At 41.5% G+C, this 17,035-nt stretch overlaps 1 protein-coding gene across 1 annotated transcript in view; it reads right to left on the bottom strand.

The window, feature by feature from the left end:
- Positions 1-998: 998 nt before the first annotated feature.
- The window catches only part of ptprn2 (protein tyrosine phosphatase receptor type N2), a 460,965-nt gene continuing 444,928 nt past the window's right edge, over positions 999-17,035 (bottom strand). Inside the window, exons 22-24 of the mRNA XM_037546545.1 lie at positions 16,804-16,868; positions 10,983-11,056; positions 999-1,660 (exon numbers count right to left, since the gene is read on the bottom strand). Of these exons, the coding sequence (XP_037402442.1) occupies positions 1,589-1,660; positions 10,983-11,056; positions 16,804-16,868 (211 nt within the window). The 3' untranslated portion in view covers positions 999-1,588. The remainder of the gene's footprint in view (positions 1,661-10,982; positions 11,057-16,803; positions 16,869-17,035) is intronic.

Raw genomic sequence — 17,035 nt, 5'->3', positions numbered from 1 at the left:
GTACACGATCGCGGCAGTAGTCTGTGTGATATAGCGCAGAAAAGAACAAATCTACCTCACACAAATACAGATCGATTTTCATAAATAAAGGCTGAAAGAAAGGATGTCGAACACAAAGGTTCTCGAGGAACAGGGCGCTGAGAACCCAAGCTGCGAACTGTAAACGATGAACCAGTTTATTTGAAAGATCTAATTATGGTTAATGCTAGATCCATTAGTTCTCAGCCAATGGAAAGTCCTGGATGCTGGGATGGTTGATGTCCTCAACCAAATCTGCTATTACTAATCAGTTCGTGAGGTTGGACCATGACTTCAATCAGCCATAACATTAAAACCACCTCCTTGTATCTGCATTCAGTGTCCACTTTATCAGCTCCACTGACCATATAGGAGCACTTTGTAGTTCTACAGTTACAGACTGTATTCCATCTGTTTCTCTGATACTCTGTTACCCTGTTCTTCAGTGGGCAGGACCCCCATGGACCCTCACAGAGCAGGTGCTATTTGTGTGGTGGGTCATTCTCAGCACTGCACTGACACTGACATACGTGGCAGTGGTGTGTTGCGTTGGTACAAGTGGATCAGACTCAGCAGTGCTGCTGGAAGCTTTAAACACCCCAGTGTCCCTATTGGACTGAGAACCAAAAATATCCAGCCAACAGCGTCCTGTGACCACTGATGAAGATCCAGAGGATGACCAACACAAACTGTGCAGCAGCAGATGAGCTGTCGTCTCTGACTTTACATCTACAAGGTGGACCGACAAGGTAGGAGTGTCTAATAGAGTGGACAGTGAGTGGACGCAGTGTTTAAAAACTCCAGCAGCACTGCTGTGTCTGTGTCTGTGTACTCGCACCAGCGCAACACACACTAACACACCACCACCATGCCAATGTTACTGCAGTGCTGAGAATGACCCACCACCCAAATAGTACCTGCTCTGTAAGGGTCCATGGGGGTCCTGACCACTGAAGAACAGGGTAACAGAGTATCAGAGAAACAGATGGACCTCAGTCTGTAACTGTAGAACTGGAAAGTTCTCCTACATGGTCAGTGGAGCTGATAAAATAGACAGTGTGCAAAACATTTTCATAAGTTTGTCCTCTTAAACATGGAATTTGACTGGGGATGCAGTAAACTATCATGTCTCTTGAGTAACTGGTTCATCTCTTATGAGGTTCTTCCTCGCTCTCGAAAACTTTGTGGTCTACAGCCGAGTGTTTCCAACCTCTACATACATTTCAGATATAATACGCACAGCTATTGGATATCATACACAGTATATTGCCATCCATGCCGCATCATAAGATACAATCTTTATATTGTTTTTTACAAAATTAAACATTCTAAATAGTCATTTGTAAGTAATACAGTAATAACCATATACTGATCTATATATAGATTTGAAATGAGGACTTGCAGTACACCGGGTCATGGAAGCATGTTCAACATCATTTTCATAACTTCTAACTCCAGCACTACAGCTCTGTTGTGGGACAACTTCTATTAGTTCATAACAAAGATAATATCAGGTCACAGATTCACAGAGGGATATATACACAATGAGAGAGAGAGGATAAAAGCTTCTTCACTGAGGCAGTGCTTTGAGTATGGCATTGACCTCCTCCGCCACTGCAGTCAATGCAAACTCAAACTGCTCCTAGAGAGAGAAACAGAGAAAAAAAAGCAGGATTAGCCTTTAGAAGTCACCGTTTGCTCAAATGAAAGCAAAATCTTGCAGTGAATTTATATGAAATTTCTGATGTAGTTCACAAGGTAAAGCTGCACAAATTCGAAATATTCATTCGGGACCACGTTTGAGCAAAACCTTATTTGTGGGCTCACGTGACTCATTCCTCATGGAGAGTCAATGTTCTTTGGTAACAAGGCGAGACATTCCAACACTCAAACTGTTGTGTACACTACACAAAGCTGCACTACGTAGGTTTGGGGGATTTGGAGACCTCTCTGGTGTGAATGTGTAATTGCAAGGAGCGTGCCAAGTACATTCTGTAATGTGAGCTGTGCTTCAATCCCCTTCCCCAAAGGGATGAATGTGACGACTGAAAGAGACAACTCAGTCTAAGCTTGGTGAAGGAGCGTCTCTGAGGACGTGAGTGAAGCATCTACTGCTGTCATCACATCTTCATCAATATGATGTCGATTTTCAGATCATTTGAGGCCTAAACATCGAGCTGGAGCTTCTTTTTGAGCCTGTGTGCGACGTGAATATGCAAAGACGTATGACCTGGTGTAAAAAAACTCCCAAACGCCGTCGTCGATTATTTCAGCTTTACAGGGCGACTCGCAGGAGCACACGCTCACCATATTTTAGCCTGTTTTTATTCTCACTTTATAAACATTACATTTCAAAGATATGGTATTCACCCCACACTTAAGTGCTTTTAGCATACATGCTTATATCATTTCTTTTGATGTCCCAATTGGGGTGCCACAGGTCGCAGCTTCCCTCTGCTCTCCACCTGGCTCAAGACCTGAGGTGACTTGATGACCGGTACTTCTGATTGGTTAGAGGCTCCAGTGACAACCATATAGACACAAACTGTAGTGAACTAAGCACAGAATTATCTCTCCGCCCCCCCAAGTGCAGCCGGTTAGCGCCCAGAAAATGTGTGATGGTGTACAAAACTCTCCAAGCTACATTTAATGTTTATCAGACTTTAACCTCTTTCTTCAGGCCCCCTAGTGGCCAATCTGCTGGCTGTGATATTTTAAATGAATATAATGTAATATATTTTTTTTCCTCATAACTCTGTTGTCAGATTATATAGCACACTCTAGCTCTGTGTTGAGCTGTTAGGGAGCAATGATGGGTGAAAAGGGAGGGCTGAGAACCTCCTGCTGTGAAAAACACCCCAACAAAAAAGTATACTTAAAGTTACTTAATGTAAACTTAAGTAAAGTTCAAGTATATTTCCCAAGTATTCTTTGTGTAGTGAGTATACTAATATCAGTGTATTTGTAGTATACTTGTAAGTGTACTATTTCGGTACTTATTGGGACTAAACCCACTTTTTAGTTTATAAAAGTTTATGTCCACTGGCCTGACTGCACGTCTTTGGACTGGGGGAGGAAACACAGGGAGAACATACAAACTCCACAAAGAAAGGACCCCTGTCATCCGGCCAGGGAATCAAACCCAGGCGACAGTGCTACCCACTGTGCCACCCACTGTGCCACCGTGCCACCCTGTTACTTTATACTCAGTAATACTTTTCCTAAGTACATCTCAATCAAAAGTTTAAGTACAACTATAGACTGAATATATTGAAACTTTTCTGCTTTCCTGTAAGTATAAGCCTGCGTATAATTTTGTGCCTGATATCTCTGATAAATACATAAAACTATAATGAAAGCGTGCTCATAAAAACACTTTTAACAATGTTGATTTGCTCACTGACAGACAAAAAAGAAAACCCATGAAAACTCATCTCTGGTTTGGTTAAAAGTTCCATCAAAATATCCCTGCTGTCAGAATGTTTCAGCTTGGCCTGTTTTGAAAGGGCCTGTTGCCCTTTTTATTGTATGTCATATTATATTGTAATTTCATGATGAATGGACCAAAAGAAACTGGCCCAAAATGACTTGGGAAAAAAATCTGGTTCCATTGACTTACAGTGAAAGTAAAGTGTTTTTCCTTCTCCTGCAAAGTTACTATTTTGGAGATACAAGGTTCCGTTCCAACAACAGCGACATATTCCATCACTGCGATTGAAGAAAACTACATCATGCAGTTCATCTGAGCTCCTCCAAGACAGCTGGAAACACCCCCTCGACCCACCTTGCCAGGTTTTTCAGATGAAGGAGAAAAGACAATGCTATATTTGGAAACATGAGGTTCTTTGTGCTGTATATGGTTCCTTTTTGCTCTTTCTAGCACCAAACATGGTTCGGTTATTGTTACAAGCTTGCCATCATAACAAGGGAAGAGCCCTTTTTGGTGTTATACAGAACCATATATAATGCCTTCTCCAATGTGAAGAACGATTTCACCATGCAAAGAACCATTTAAGCATGAAATGGTTCTACACAGAGCTCATGGTTCCAAAGAGAACCATTCCTTTTATCAAAGAAGCCTTGGAGACCCTTTTCAGTGTTATTTCATTTTATTTTGTCGTTGAAAATGGTTTTATGCCTTCATGGCGGCTTGTAGCTCAATCTGTGCCAGACGTGAGCGCCACTAATGCAAACCGCCAACAGCTGGCAAGACATCACGCATCCCAGGGTTAAAAATGCACGTTCGAGGTGTTTGCGAGGTGTTTGTGTTCGTGGGTTTTAAGCTGTGACTCACGATGTGTCTCTGCCCTGAGGGCCACTCCTGAGAACATCCAACACATGTGAAGACTGACCCTCAAACACGACGGCTAAAAGTGGAGCTTCCCGCCGCGGGCCACTGTGGGAGTGCGGTTTGAAATGCGATGCTTTCTTTTCCTTTTTTCTTTCTTTCCTTTTTTTTTACAAAGCAGGACCTAAAACACACGCCTGCATGAAATTTCAAATTCATGGTCAAATCTACACGAGTGAAGTCGACCTACACCTTCTGAATGCGAAATGTCCAACACAAACGGCAAAGTTTGAACAACCAGCGGAGCCTCATGAGCATTTAAGGACACCGCTTTCTCTGGGAATCTCCAGCTAAAGTGTGTTTTTTCCCGTATTTCCAGCTGGTTTCATCATTCTTCGTTTACTTTTTAGACTTGATATCGAAGTTTATGCAAACTGTAAGCATTCCAACTCGGAGCCAACACGTTTGCAGAAGGCTGCGTCTGTATTTGCACGATTTAAAGCCCTTAAATCTACTTTGTCCAGGAGGGTCGAAGGATGCTGACAAAAAATGGGCTCCCAGAAATTCAGTAATTATGTGCCAAGTGCTCTCAGTAGTTAGCGTTCATGCCAGAACTGCATTCTGGGGGGCTTATAGTCACAGGTTGAGGGGGCAAGATTGGAAGTGTTACGTCGCAGAGACATCGCTGTAGTGAGCTTGACAGCCAAACAGCCTATTTCACCGTAGCTAAGTCAACAGTAAAGTACCTCCTTATTAGAATAAAAAAAAAACCGTTCGTTTTGAAGCTGAATTTTAACTGCCTTATTATTATAAGAGCTGACAGAAAGCCACAGCAGGTAAAGGCTGATTAGTCACGGAACTAGTTTTAGCAGCACTAGCAGTAGATGTCTAAGGCATAAGGAGGAAGATGGTGATTTATAGCCACTGTATCCAACTGTGTTCCTTTGCTATGGTCAGTGCCGACTCTACATAATAAGCAACAGAAGATGCTTAAGTGATGGGAATAAAAGCAACTGGTTAATTAAAAAAAAAAAAAAAATGAATAAATTAAAAAAAAGCATCCGGAGCCAAAATAACAGAGACGGAAAAGAAAAGATCAGTAAAAATGCTTCAAGATGAAGCATGTGTTGTTTTTGTGGCTTTATTATTACACTAATATTAATATTATATTATTATACACTCTTTTTTTCAGTTTAGAGTTGGACAACAAGAAGTCGTAAATCTGGGGTCTGTAATAAAATGTGACAAACTCATAAACATAGTTAACTCTTGTTACAGCACGTTCTCTGTTAATCCAGGTTTACACACTCCGGCTGTAATTAATCCAGATTTAGATACTCAGGCTGTGATTAATCCAGGTTTAGATGCTCAGACTGTGAGTAATCCAGGTTTAGATACTCAAACTGTGATTAATCCAGGTTTAGATACTCAAACTGTGATTAATCCAGGTTTAGATACTCAAACTGTGATTAATCCAGGTTTAGATACTCAAACTGTGATTAATCCAGGTTTAGATGCTCAGACTGTGATTAATCCAGTTTTAGATACTCAGACTGTGATTAATCCAGGTTTAGACACTCAGACTGTAATTAATCCAGGTTTAGATACTCAGACTGTGATTAATCCAGGTTTAGATACTCAGACTGTAATTAATCCAGGTTTAGATACTCAGACTGTGATTAATCCAGGTTTAGATACTCAGACTGTGATTAATCCAGGTTTAGATACTCAGACTGTAATTAATCCAGGTTTAGATACTCAGACTGTGATTAATCCAGGTTTAGATACTCAGACTGTAATCCATCCAGGTTTAGATACTCAGACTGTGATTAATCCAGATTTAGATACTCAGGCTGTGAGTAATCCAGGTTTAGATACTCAGACTGTGATTAATCCAGGTTTAGATACTCAGACTGTGATTAATCCAGGTTTAGACACTCAGACTGTAATTAATCCAGGTTTAGATACTCAGACTGTGATTAATCCAGGTTTAGATACTCAGACTGTGATTAATCCAGATTTAGACACTCAGACTGTAATTAATCCAGGTTTAGATACTCTGTAATTAATCCAGGTTTAGATACTCAGACTGTGATTAATCCAGGTTTAGACACTCAGACTGTAATTAATCCAGGTTTAGATACTCAGACTGTGATTAATCCAGGTTTAGATGCTCAGACTGTGATTAATCCAGGTTTAGATACTCAGACTGTGATTTATCCAGGTTTAGACACTCAGACTGTAATTAATCCAGGTTTAGATACTCAGACTGTGATTAATCCAGGTTTAGATACTCAAACTGTGATTAATCCAGGTTTAGATACTCAGACTGTAATTAATCCAGGTTTAGATGCTCAGACTGTGATTAATCCAGTTTCAGATACTCAGACTGTAATTAATCCAGGTTTAGATACTCAGACTGTAATTAATACAGGTTTAGATACTCAGACTGTGATTAATCCAGGTTTAGATACTCAGACTGTGATTAATCTAGGTTTAGATACTCAGACTGTGATTAATCCAGGTTTAGATGCTCAGACTGTGATTAAACCAGGTTTAGATACTCAGACTGTGATTAATCCAGGTTTAGATACTCAGACTGTGATTAATCCAGGTTTAGATGCTCAGACTGTAATTAATACAGGATTAATAACTGCTGAATAAAACCTCAATCCACTGTCTGCAACTTTTTACGCCTGTTAATGCAAATTCCTTTATGTCTGAAATCATGAGATCCTACTATGCCCACAATTTCAACAATATGGAAAATTCTGCATCTCAGAACACCAGGGGGCGCCATGGGTAGCTCCTCAAAGCAGCTCCTTCTGCTGATTCCCAATCTAGATGACATGCTTGCAGTTTAACAGAAAGAGATACTGAAATAAACAGAACGCATGGGCAACACAAACAAATTGGGTTTAAATGTCTTATTTAAAGTTCAAATTGGACGCCGCTGTATTTATATTGGTCTCATTACAGACCCAAACACAAACCACAAATAAATAAATAAATACATACAAATGGTGTGCAACGCGGTGTTGGTCCAATTTGTGTGGTGTTAGAGCTCCTATTTACCTATTCGGTTTAACTGGACTGATCTCCCATCGCTCAAACCACAATTATGTGCATACACTTAAACAAAGCCACACACTCAGCCCCAGCGTCTGCCTCTAATTAGAGCCAGTGTGTCTGTAAAACAGACTATTACCCTGCAGTCTTTCAGAAGATGAGTCTGACACGGCTGCGCTGACCGCTAATTTGACCAAAGAGCACGCTGTAATTGACGTCTCCGCCAAGGCTTTTTAGCACCCGCACTTCGAGACGCTTGAAAGCTCGGCTGCATGTCTGGACGCGGGCTGGGTGATGCGCGCTTCCTCCAGAAGCACCTCCTCCTCCTCCTCTCCATCAGGGAATCACTCTACACTCGGAAAATCAAGGTGCCGGATAGAGCTATTTTAAGTGACGCCGCAGAAGAACCAGCTTTGTTCCCCTAAAGAACCTTTCAGTGGACGACTCTTTTAAGAACATTTTTGTGTGTGAAGAACCCTTTGAAATTGAAAAGAACCTCCAAGTAAAGTAAGGGTTCTACACCAAGTAAACGTCTCTCCATAGAACCGCAATCATTTCATTTTTTAAGGGAGTATAGGGACAAAGTCAAGGCTGTGTTTGTGTATTTGGATTTAGGGCTGCTGTTAGGATTAGGGCACTATATTCAGGATTGGGACAGAGTTTGAGATTTGTACTATATTTTGGGATTAGTATTGTATTTGGGTTTAAGACTGTGTCTGGGATTAGTATTATATTATATTTGGGGTTAGGACTGTGCCTATGACTAGTATTATACTGAATATATGTTGAAATATGACATTTTTTGTGATTTGTACTGCATTTTGGATTAAGACTGGGAGTAGTACAATGTTTAGTTAGAATAGAGTTTGGGATTAGTACTATATTTGGGCGACACTTAAGTTTGGGATGAGTACTATATTTGACATTAAGACTTTAGTACTATCTGTGCTTGTGGTAGACGCTGGATTTTGGGGTAAACCTGTATGGGATTAGTATTGTATTTGGGGTTAAGACTGTGCCTGGGATTAGTATTATATTTTGAATTCTGATTGTGTCTGGGATTAGCGATACATTTGGAGTTAGGGCTATGCTTGGGATGTTTGACATGGTATTTGGGGTCAGAACTGTATATCCCACTCTATATGTGGGATTAGTACTGTTTTGGGGGTTGGAATTTTATTTGGGATTGGCATTATATTTGTGGTCAGGGCTTTAGTAGACTGTTGGATTTAGGACTGTGTTTTGGATTAGTACTACATTTGGAGTTGTAAATGTGATTGGGAATACTATTGTATTTGGGGTCAGGACTGGGTCTGGGATTGGAATTACATTTGGGGTTAAGACTGTGTCTGGGATTAGTTCACATTGGGAGTTATGATTGTGTCTGGGATGAGTAATACCTTTGGAGTTAGGGCTATGTTTGGGATTAGTACTACATATGCAGTTAGGACTATGTTTAGTATAGTATTTGGGGTCAGAACTGTATTTGGAATTGGCTATATTTGGGATTATGTTGTTTTGGCGGATTTTGGAATTGGTACTATATTTGGGGTCAGGAGTTTGGCATTAGTAGCCTGTCATATGTTGGGTTTAGGACTGTGTTTGGGATTAGTACTGCATTTGGAGTTAGAATTGTGTTTGGGAATAGCATTATATTTGGGGTTAGGGATATTTGCAGTTTGTGGATTGTGTTTGGAATATTCTCAGTTGGGAAGCATTGGGATTAATCGTATGTACTACTTTATATCCAAGCCAACCAATAGCATAAGATTAATGCATATACAGTATCATGTTTATTTACTGGACAATGTACCTCCCTGACAGACAGACGGACACTTCACTGTTGACACATGCATGAGCAAGGTTTTCCCAGTTTTTCATGAAGTGTTAGTGTAGCCAATCGGGAGGTCTCAGCAGTATCACTAACACTGTTTGACTGCTGCAGCTGCAACAATCACAAAGGATAAAATAAACCAATATTTCAACACATAGTACCAAAAAAAATGACCTGCTGCTAAAGATAGTTAGTTCCATGAATGGGTCCCATCCAAGAAAAGCAATGTCCTCCAGTGTCAACAGACAATGTTCCCTACAGGCTCCGTTCCAGGTCTGGCTCCACCAGGCCTGCCTAGACTTGCTCAAACTTTATGAGAACATAAAAGGGGAGCTCACACAAAAACCTCTGTGGCTGTTATCAGTCGATGTGGTAATTCCTCAGGATCTCTCAGACACGATGTCGTTTAAAATGTTGCTCCCCTCGTAGCAGCGCTCATATGCGTAAAGTATATTCGCCAAGGAAACCAAAATCAATTGGAACCTAATTTTCAGAGCAGTGTTGTATTGATTACTTGACTTTAAATTATAGATTGATCACACAGGCTTAATTACAGTGGTGGGCTTTGTTATTGCTGTGTAGGGGGCTGGTTTAATTACAGGGGTGTGTGAGTGTGTATGTGTATGATTGCTTCATCTCTCAGTGCTGCATTTAATGAAGCACCCAGTGTTCTTTATTCTGAGAGCTACCGGAGTGGAAAGATTCTTGTGCAATTAGCGTTCGCTCCTTTCGGAGAACTCTTTGACAAAATATTGAATTTACACAATCGTCCTCCTCACCCCAAATGTAGCTGATGAGCCAAGCCTTGGTTTCTGAAGTTTTGAACTGGCACTATGAGGCTACCAAGCAATGGAGGCTTAGATCCACCAATTAACATCACGCCAGCTCGTAGCTGCCTCACGGCCTAGAGTCTCATAGGTTTCTCATGGCCGTGAACGCAAACCTCAGAAGTTTCTTTGACAAAGTGCTGTAGGGCATCACTACAATCAACAGGGCTACTTACTGCATGACCCATATCGCTCCCTCAAATTAAAGTGAAACACAAAGTTTCTGCATAATTAAGTGGTTAAAATGCAAACTGAAGAATGAAGATATAAAACAAAAAAATCTTAAATTTGGTGTGGAAAAAGTGCACTAAGAAACAAATTCTTCTTCCTTCTTAACTCTTTCAGAGCGGTTTGGTGTGAAACACACACACACTAGTACCTCCACCATCATCAACATTCCATACCAAACTCAGAAGACTCGTGTAGGTCCTCTGGTGGTCCTGGATGGTAAATAAAATGGCTATATCTGTGTTGTAGTCATGGTGACCCCTGGTTCCCATCACCACCACTGTAAAGACATCTGAGTCTGTAGGTTTCTGTACAACAAACCATTTCAAAGCAATCCAGTTTGACTTGGAATTTTTTTAAAGGCTCAATTCATGGCACGCCATGAATTTTGGAGACAGGCCTTCAGTCCAAGGCATAAATATCAAAAACAAGAAGAAGTATATATACTGATATATAATGGTGCTAATTTCTGCTAGAGCCCCTACGGGATTTCTAATAGTATGTTAGCACTGAGCTAACTATTCTAGGTAAAGTGAGTTGTGGTCAGGTGCAGCCAGGCAAAGCCATGTGAAGCCAGATGTCAGGTGTGGTCAGGTGTTGTCAGATGAGGTCAGGTGAAGCCAGGTGAAGCCAGGTGAGGTCAAGTTTGGTCGAGTGCGGTCAGGCGAAGTCAAGTGTTGCCAGATGAGGTCAGTCCAGACCAGGTGATTAGACTTACCTTGGTATTCACCATGCCCGCTCGCTGATCCCTCAGGTGTTCCAGTGTTGCAGCAATATCAATCTCCTTTGCACCTGCAAAACAAATCCTGGATTTAGACTGATCAGAGGCCCAATCCCATTTCACCCCTCGCCCCAGGGCGAAGTGTTGGGGCGACATGGACGTCCGAACAGGTTTTTCAGAGTCTCCAAACGGAGTGATATGAGAAAAAAGAAAAACTGGATAGAGGAACACAAGCGACCAAGGAGCCCCACAGATGTGAAAATTGTCTCTGTTAAAAAATGACGATAACCACTGACGTCTCAGTAGCTAGCCAGCTAACTTTCCCGTTCCACCTTAAACAGTCCAGCAGTTCTGACGCCTGAAGCGCCGGAATGTGACTGCTGCACCATTTAAGGTGGAACGGGAAAATTCGAACAAGAATCTGGTGAATATCTGACTTGAGCTTCTTATCACTGAAGAATTAGAGGTGGCTGATAGTAAATAATTTCTACAATTATTGTTTATTTTTATGATTAGTAATTAGTGTTTACTGCCCTGCGATGGTCTGGTGACCTGTCCAGGGTGTATCCTGCCTTCTGCCCAGCTGGGACAGGCTCCAGCACTTGACTTGACTTGATTTCCACCTCCTTTTTGAAGGCGTATGATGCCCTGAATGTAACTAAAGCCCAGCAGTGAGGAGCTGAACTTCACCCTCCTCTGCTGTCCCTGCAGACGGGCAGGGTCGTCTACAGAGCAGCGCTGGTAGCTGTTAATGAAGTGATGCTCTTTTATCTGAGGTCCTCATTTCATAGAGGAAGATTTCAGACACCACCCCTTGTAACTCAGTTCCAAGGGGTTAGGGTGACACTTGAAAACAAGCGGTAGGGGTTAAAAGAAGAAATGGGATTGGGCCTAAATCAGTCTACATGTATATATCAGTCTCTTTCTCACGCTCTCCCATTCTCTCCGTACAGTAATGCAGCTTTAAATGATTGATGTGGCAGGACGCTAGTGTAGATGATGAAGACTGCATCAAAAAAGACAGAAAGAATGTGATATTAACTCAAGTACAGATGTGGAAATCTGCAAAAAGTCAGAGGGAAGTAAGAGGCATCACACGTTTCCAGACACGGCCTGTTTCTTCAGTGTGTGCTCCTTTGTGTTCATAAGGCTTGGCGTATTGACTGCCGCTGTGTAAGAGCTATGCTGAGAAAGAGATTATGCTCATTATATCATTATATATCCACTTTTCCTCTTTTGTAAGCCGTATGGGCTGCAGCTTATTGTTCAGGATGCGTAGGCGTGGGTGGCTTTTCTTTTGCTTGTTCTTTTTGAGTTTGCTTTCTTTTTAGCTTAGTTCCTACTTAAAAAGTTGAAATTAGCTTGAACCTCTTAATGTGGCTGCTCCAAAGAAGGGCTTTAAAAACATGTTAATAATGTATCATCACAGTGAATTATTACAAGCACTACTTTCTATGCCATTATTGCATTATTTTCCTAGATTGACTATCTGTATTAATGCAGGCTGAAGTCAGTCGCTGTTTATTGCTATGATTATTTAACATAATAGTAGGCCTCTTGTACCTCAAATACAGGTTATAAATGCCTCTGAAAGTGATACCCTTAGCACTTGCTGCAGACTATGCTGGGTCGTGCTCGTGGAAGAACTATGGATAATTAATGAGCAGCTAACTAATAAAAGCAACAGAAAAGTAAAAAACTCCAGTTCCCCTTGATAGCCAGCACTGTAGCAAGAATCTTCGAGCTGTTTGAAAGAGTGTGAGAGACTACAGAGGAGACTTATGGGGGAGTTGAACAATTGACTGTGTGTGTATATATATATATATATATGTGTGTGTGTGTGTGTGTGTGTGTGTGTGTGTGTATAGAGTTTCATAGGTAGGAACATGCAGCCACTGTTGCTCTCACTGGATGTCGGTGATGAAAACTCAAAACTGGATTATTATGTTCATGTGAATTCAATGTTATTGAATTACTGAAACTAAACAAATGCATTCTGATAAAGCTTATGTGAACTTATATACCTATAACAAAATTTTCTAATAGGAAAAAAAAATCTTTATTTTTGGTTCAAATTTGAGGACAAATATGATTAATCACAGTTAACCAGACAAAATAATGTGGTTAATCATGAATAATCATAGTAATAGTTTTACAGCCCTACTGTAAATAAAACAGCTTTACTGATCTCAATCTTTAATGTGCATGGAAAGGTTTGGGGACCCCTGAACAAATTACATATTTTATTAAATGTTTTTTTTATTTTCTACTTAGCTATTTTTATTCTTCACATGTTAAAAGGAAACAGCAATTGAGGTGTTGGACCTCCTTTGTAAAGTCTCAGAACGTAATTAGTCAGTTAAGTGTAATACGTTCTCTAGGCTTCTCTAATGGCCAAGGATCTGAGCATGAAGCTAAGCTATGATGACAATATTATAAAAGATAAAGCACTTCCAGCTCCCAATTTGCACTGTCCAAATGCAAATCAAAACCCCCATATGACAGCAAAGATGCATTATTGTACTGTGCAGTGTTTCTAGCTGGAAGAGTCATCAGAAGGAAACTTTACCTGCAACCTCATCATAAAAGTCAACTAAGGAGCAGCATTTGATGTAAAGAACCCCGTGTCAACTGTTAAACATGGGGGTGGATCAATTATGCTTTGAGTGTGTAGAAGCCAGTGACAGAGAACGTTGCACAAGCAGACAGAAGAATGGCTTTGGATGAATCTGGAGGCAAATGTGACACAGTCAGTGAAGAAATTGAAGCTAAAAAAAAGGCTGGCTTCTCCAACAGGCCAGCACTTCAAGAGATGCAAGCGGAAGCTTCTGGAGTGACCCTCACCGTCCCCTGACCTGAACATCACTGGAAATCTGTGGGTAGATCTTAAACATGCTGTGCTTCTAAGACGGCCCAAGAATACTGCAGAACTAGAAGCAAAGAAGAGTGGGTGGGAATTCCAAGAAAGACTAGAATAGAGGAATAGAAAGACTCTAGCTGATATCTGCCAAAGGGGATGTTACTGAGTACTGACAGCCAGAGCTGACCAGCTCAGACTCGGCCAGACTGAGAACCAGGGCTAAAATCGGGGTAGAGGTGGATGGTGTAACACCGGCTTGAGTTGAAATGGTTAATCGTTGAAGAATTCAGCGTGGCTGGACGCGGAGTTCCATTAAGCGCGAACGAAGGAAATTCAACACACACTCAGGGTAGAGAGGCCTAACAAGCTCTCATTCTCCATTCACTCACTTTTCTTAAAGAAAAGAAAGACCCCCCTACTCCTCAGAGAGACACGAAGAAAGAGGGAGAGAGAGAGGTTGAGGGAGCAGGAGAGACAGAGAGTGAAGCGTTTTGAAAGAAAGCGAGTGCAGCTGGGGTCCCCGTCTCAAAAAGTACTCCAACACTTTCATGTCTTAAGAAGTGCAGAATTCTTAAGTTTAGGAGGGAAGGAGAGAAGGAGAGAGTAAAAGAGAGAGGGAAGGAGGGAGGGAGACAAATAATCTCGAACAAGAAAAGGCTCTGGAAGTAAAATGACATTCTTGAGTAATTTACAATTCATTGGTGAAGATGAAGGAAAGGGCAGGGGGAGAAAATGCGACAGGGGGGCATTTGAGGGATGGGAAAAAATAGTAAGGAAGAAGAAAAATGGAGAGAGAAGTGGAGAGAGAGTGGGACGGAGGAGGGAGAGCTGTGCAGGCTGAGAGTTTCGGAGGCTTTGATCATGGCTGTGTGTGAAAACTGGGCAACCTAGGACCCTCACTTTCTCAAAAAGAGAAAAGAAAAGGAGGATGGAGGTTTGAGGAGGTATCAATGGGGTATTTGGGGGGTGATTTAAGGGGGGTAAAGGTTGGGTATGGGGGCATTGAGGGGTCTATAGTAGCCTGGGAAAGAAAACTGGACACTTGGACACTTTCCACTGAATACAAACAGAGCCGATGACCTTACGGAGAGTCAACGGCCCAATGACCTCAACGGATAAAAGGCAACCCGAGTGTGAATTGTGTGTGAAAACAATGTTCCAGAAGAAACCTGACACTGGCTGTGTTTACATGCAGAGATTTTTGGTTATCCGATTGAACACATTCCGATTACAGATTCAGACCGAGGTGTTTATTCTCACTCTATTCAACAACCTGATGGAAAATCTTTATTTACATGCTCGCTACAAGTAATCCGATGCAAAATGACGCGCATGCATGGAGTAGCGCTTAGAGTAAACGTTACCATGACAACCAGCATCATGTGAGGTCCAGTCAGAGTGAGATGAGCAGCAGTGAGCAGTGATTGTGTTTTTAACTGCTTTAAAATGACGTCAGACTCAGGAAAACGTCCTTCACATGTCCTTATTAAAGAAGGCCGAGAGGAAGACGTCGTGCTCTGAGACGCATAAGCTGGACGTCCGTCCCACCGCCGTCTTTTAAAGATCAGAGCATGAACTTCGTCTCCTCTGCAGACCAGTTTCTGCTCCGCCGTGTTGAACGGTATAAACTCTCACTGTGACGCGACGCACAAGCAGAACGGACTTAAACTTTCCGATAGGGAATGTAATCGGATACAGACGTTTACACGGATATTATTCTTCTATTTAACAAATTATTCACTGGATTACCCACCTCGTTCCATCAGATAGAAATTGTATTCTAAATGGCCTCAGTCAGATTAGACTATTCCGACTGAGGCGTTTACATGGACGTATTCTATTCCGATTGAGCTATTAGTCAAATTATTAACGGATTATTAGGCTGCATGTAAACGTTGCTATTCTGATGCACAATAATATCAGAATCATATCGGTAGAAATCGGTAGAAAGAGTTGGATTAGATGTTTAGACCTGAACGATATTTCAAACAGATATTTAATGACATGTTTATTGCACTCTTAAAACAGCTGGATGTCTTTGTGAAGCCAGGTTACTGCACTAAAACACCTGCATTTTATTCCTTTTACTGCATTTGCGTCCCTTCAGATCGGGAATTTTCCGTAAAGCCAATCCAGCTTAATCTAGTCCTTATTTCTACATTTTATAAATGTTTGTTTTGAAAAATTTCTGACATACACTCTTTAAAACAGATGGTTTTTCAAGCGTTATTTAGTGAAGAATGACACTCAGAGAACCCTTTGCATGCTTAAATTGTTTCTTTGCATGGCAAAGTGCTTCTGAAGATGGATGGAGAGTGAGTTGTATATGCAAATATATATAGAATGTTTTTGAAAATGGTTCTATATAGCACCAAAAATTGGTGCTGCTATTTCTGCTGCTTTTGATGGAAAGCTTGAAACAGTAGTCGAAGCCTTTTTGGTGTTGTACAGCATATTCTCTGCCAATCTGAAGAACCTTTTCACCATGTAAAGAACCCGTTAAGCATGCAAATGGTTCTTTGACTGTTCATGTTTCTATATAGAGCCACTTTCTTGTGTGTGTGTGTGGATATACGGAGAGACTTCTGAAAATCAGCATCCTGACCCCTCATTTTAATAACACTCTGACTGGTTGGTCCATGTGGTCAGTTGGGTTGAGATGTGGAGCCTGTGAAGGCCACAGATAATGATTTACATCATTTTCATCACCTCATCAAACCATTCAGTGACCCCTCATAGCCTGGAGATGGGGGGCACTGTTCTCCTGACAGAGACCACTCCCATCAGGAGAGAAATGGTTCATCGTAGGAGCCTCTCTTTCGTTCACTGAGCTCTCTCGGCCAACTGAAGCACAGTAAGACCTTCGGGTAGAGACGGGGGCTTTGCTGTTGTCATGGCAACATGGCTCTTGTGCGCGCGTGTGTGTGTGTGTGTGTGAATGACTGAGTGAACACCCACCTTTAGCCATTTTATTGAGCACCATGTCTATCAGGATATACGTTCCACTTCTGCCTGACCCATCACTGAGAGAGAGAGACAGAGAGAAAGAGAGAGAGACAGAGAGAGACAGAGAGAGAGAGAGACAGAGAGAGAGAGAGAGAGAGACACAGAGACAGAGAGAGAGAGAGACAGAGAGAGAGAGAGAGAGAGACACAGAGACAGAGAGAGAGAGAGACAGAGAGAGAGAGAG

Source organism: Pygocentrus nattereri, chromosome 2 (assembly GCF_015220715.1).
Source record: "Pygocentrus nattereri isolate fPygNat1 chromosome 2, fPygNat1.pri, whole genome shotgun sequence".
Classification (NCBI taxonomy): Eukaryota; Metazoa; Chordata; class Actinopteri; order Characiformes; family Serrasalmidae; genus Pygocentrus; species Pygocentrus nattereri.
The sequence above is the reverse complement of the archived record's forward strand: the minus strand, read 5'-3'. Positions and strand labels throughout refer to the sequence as shown.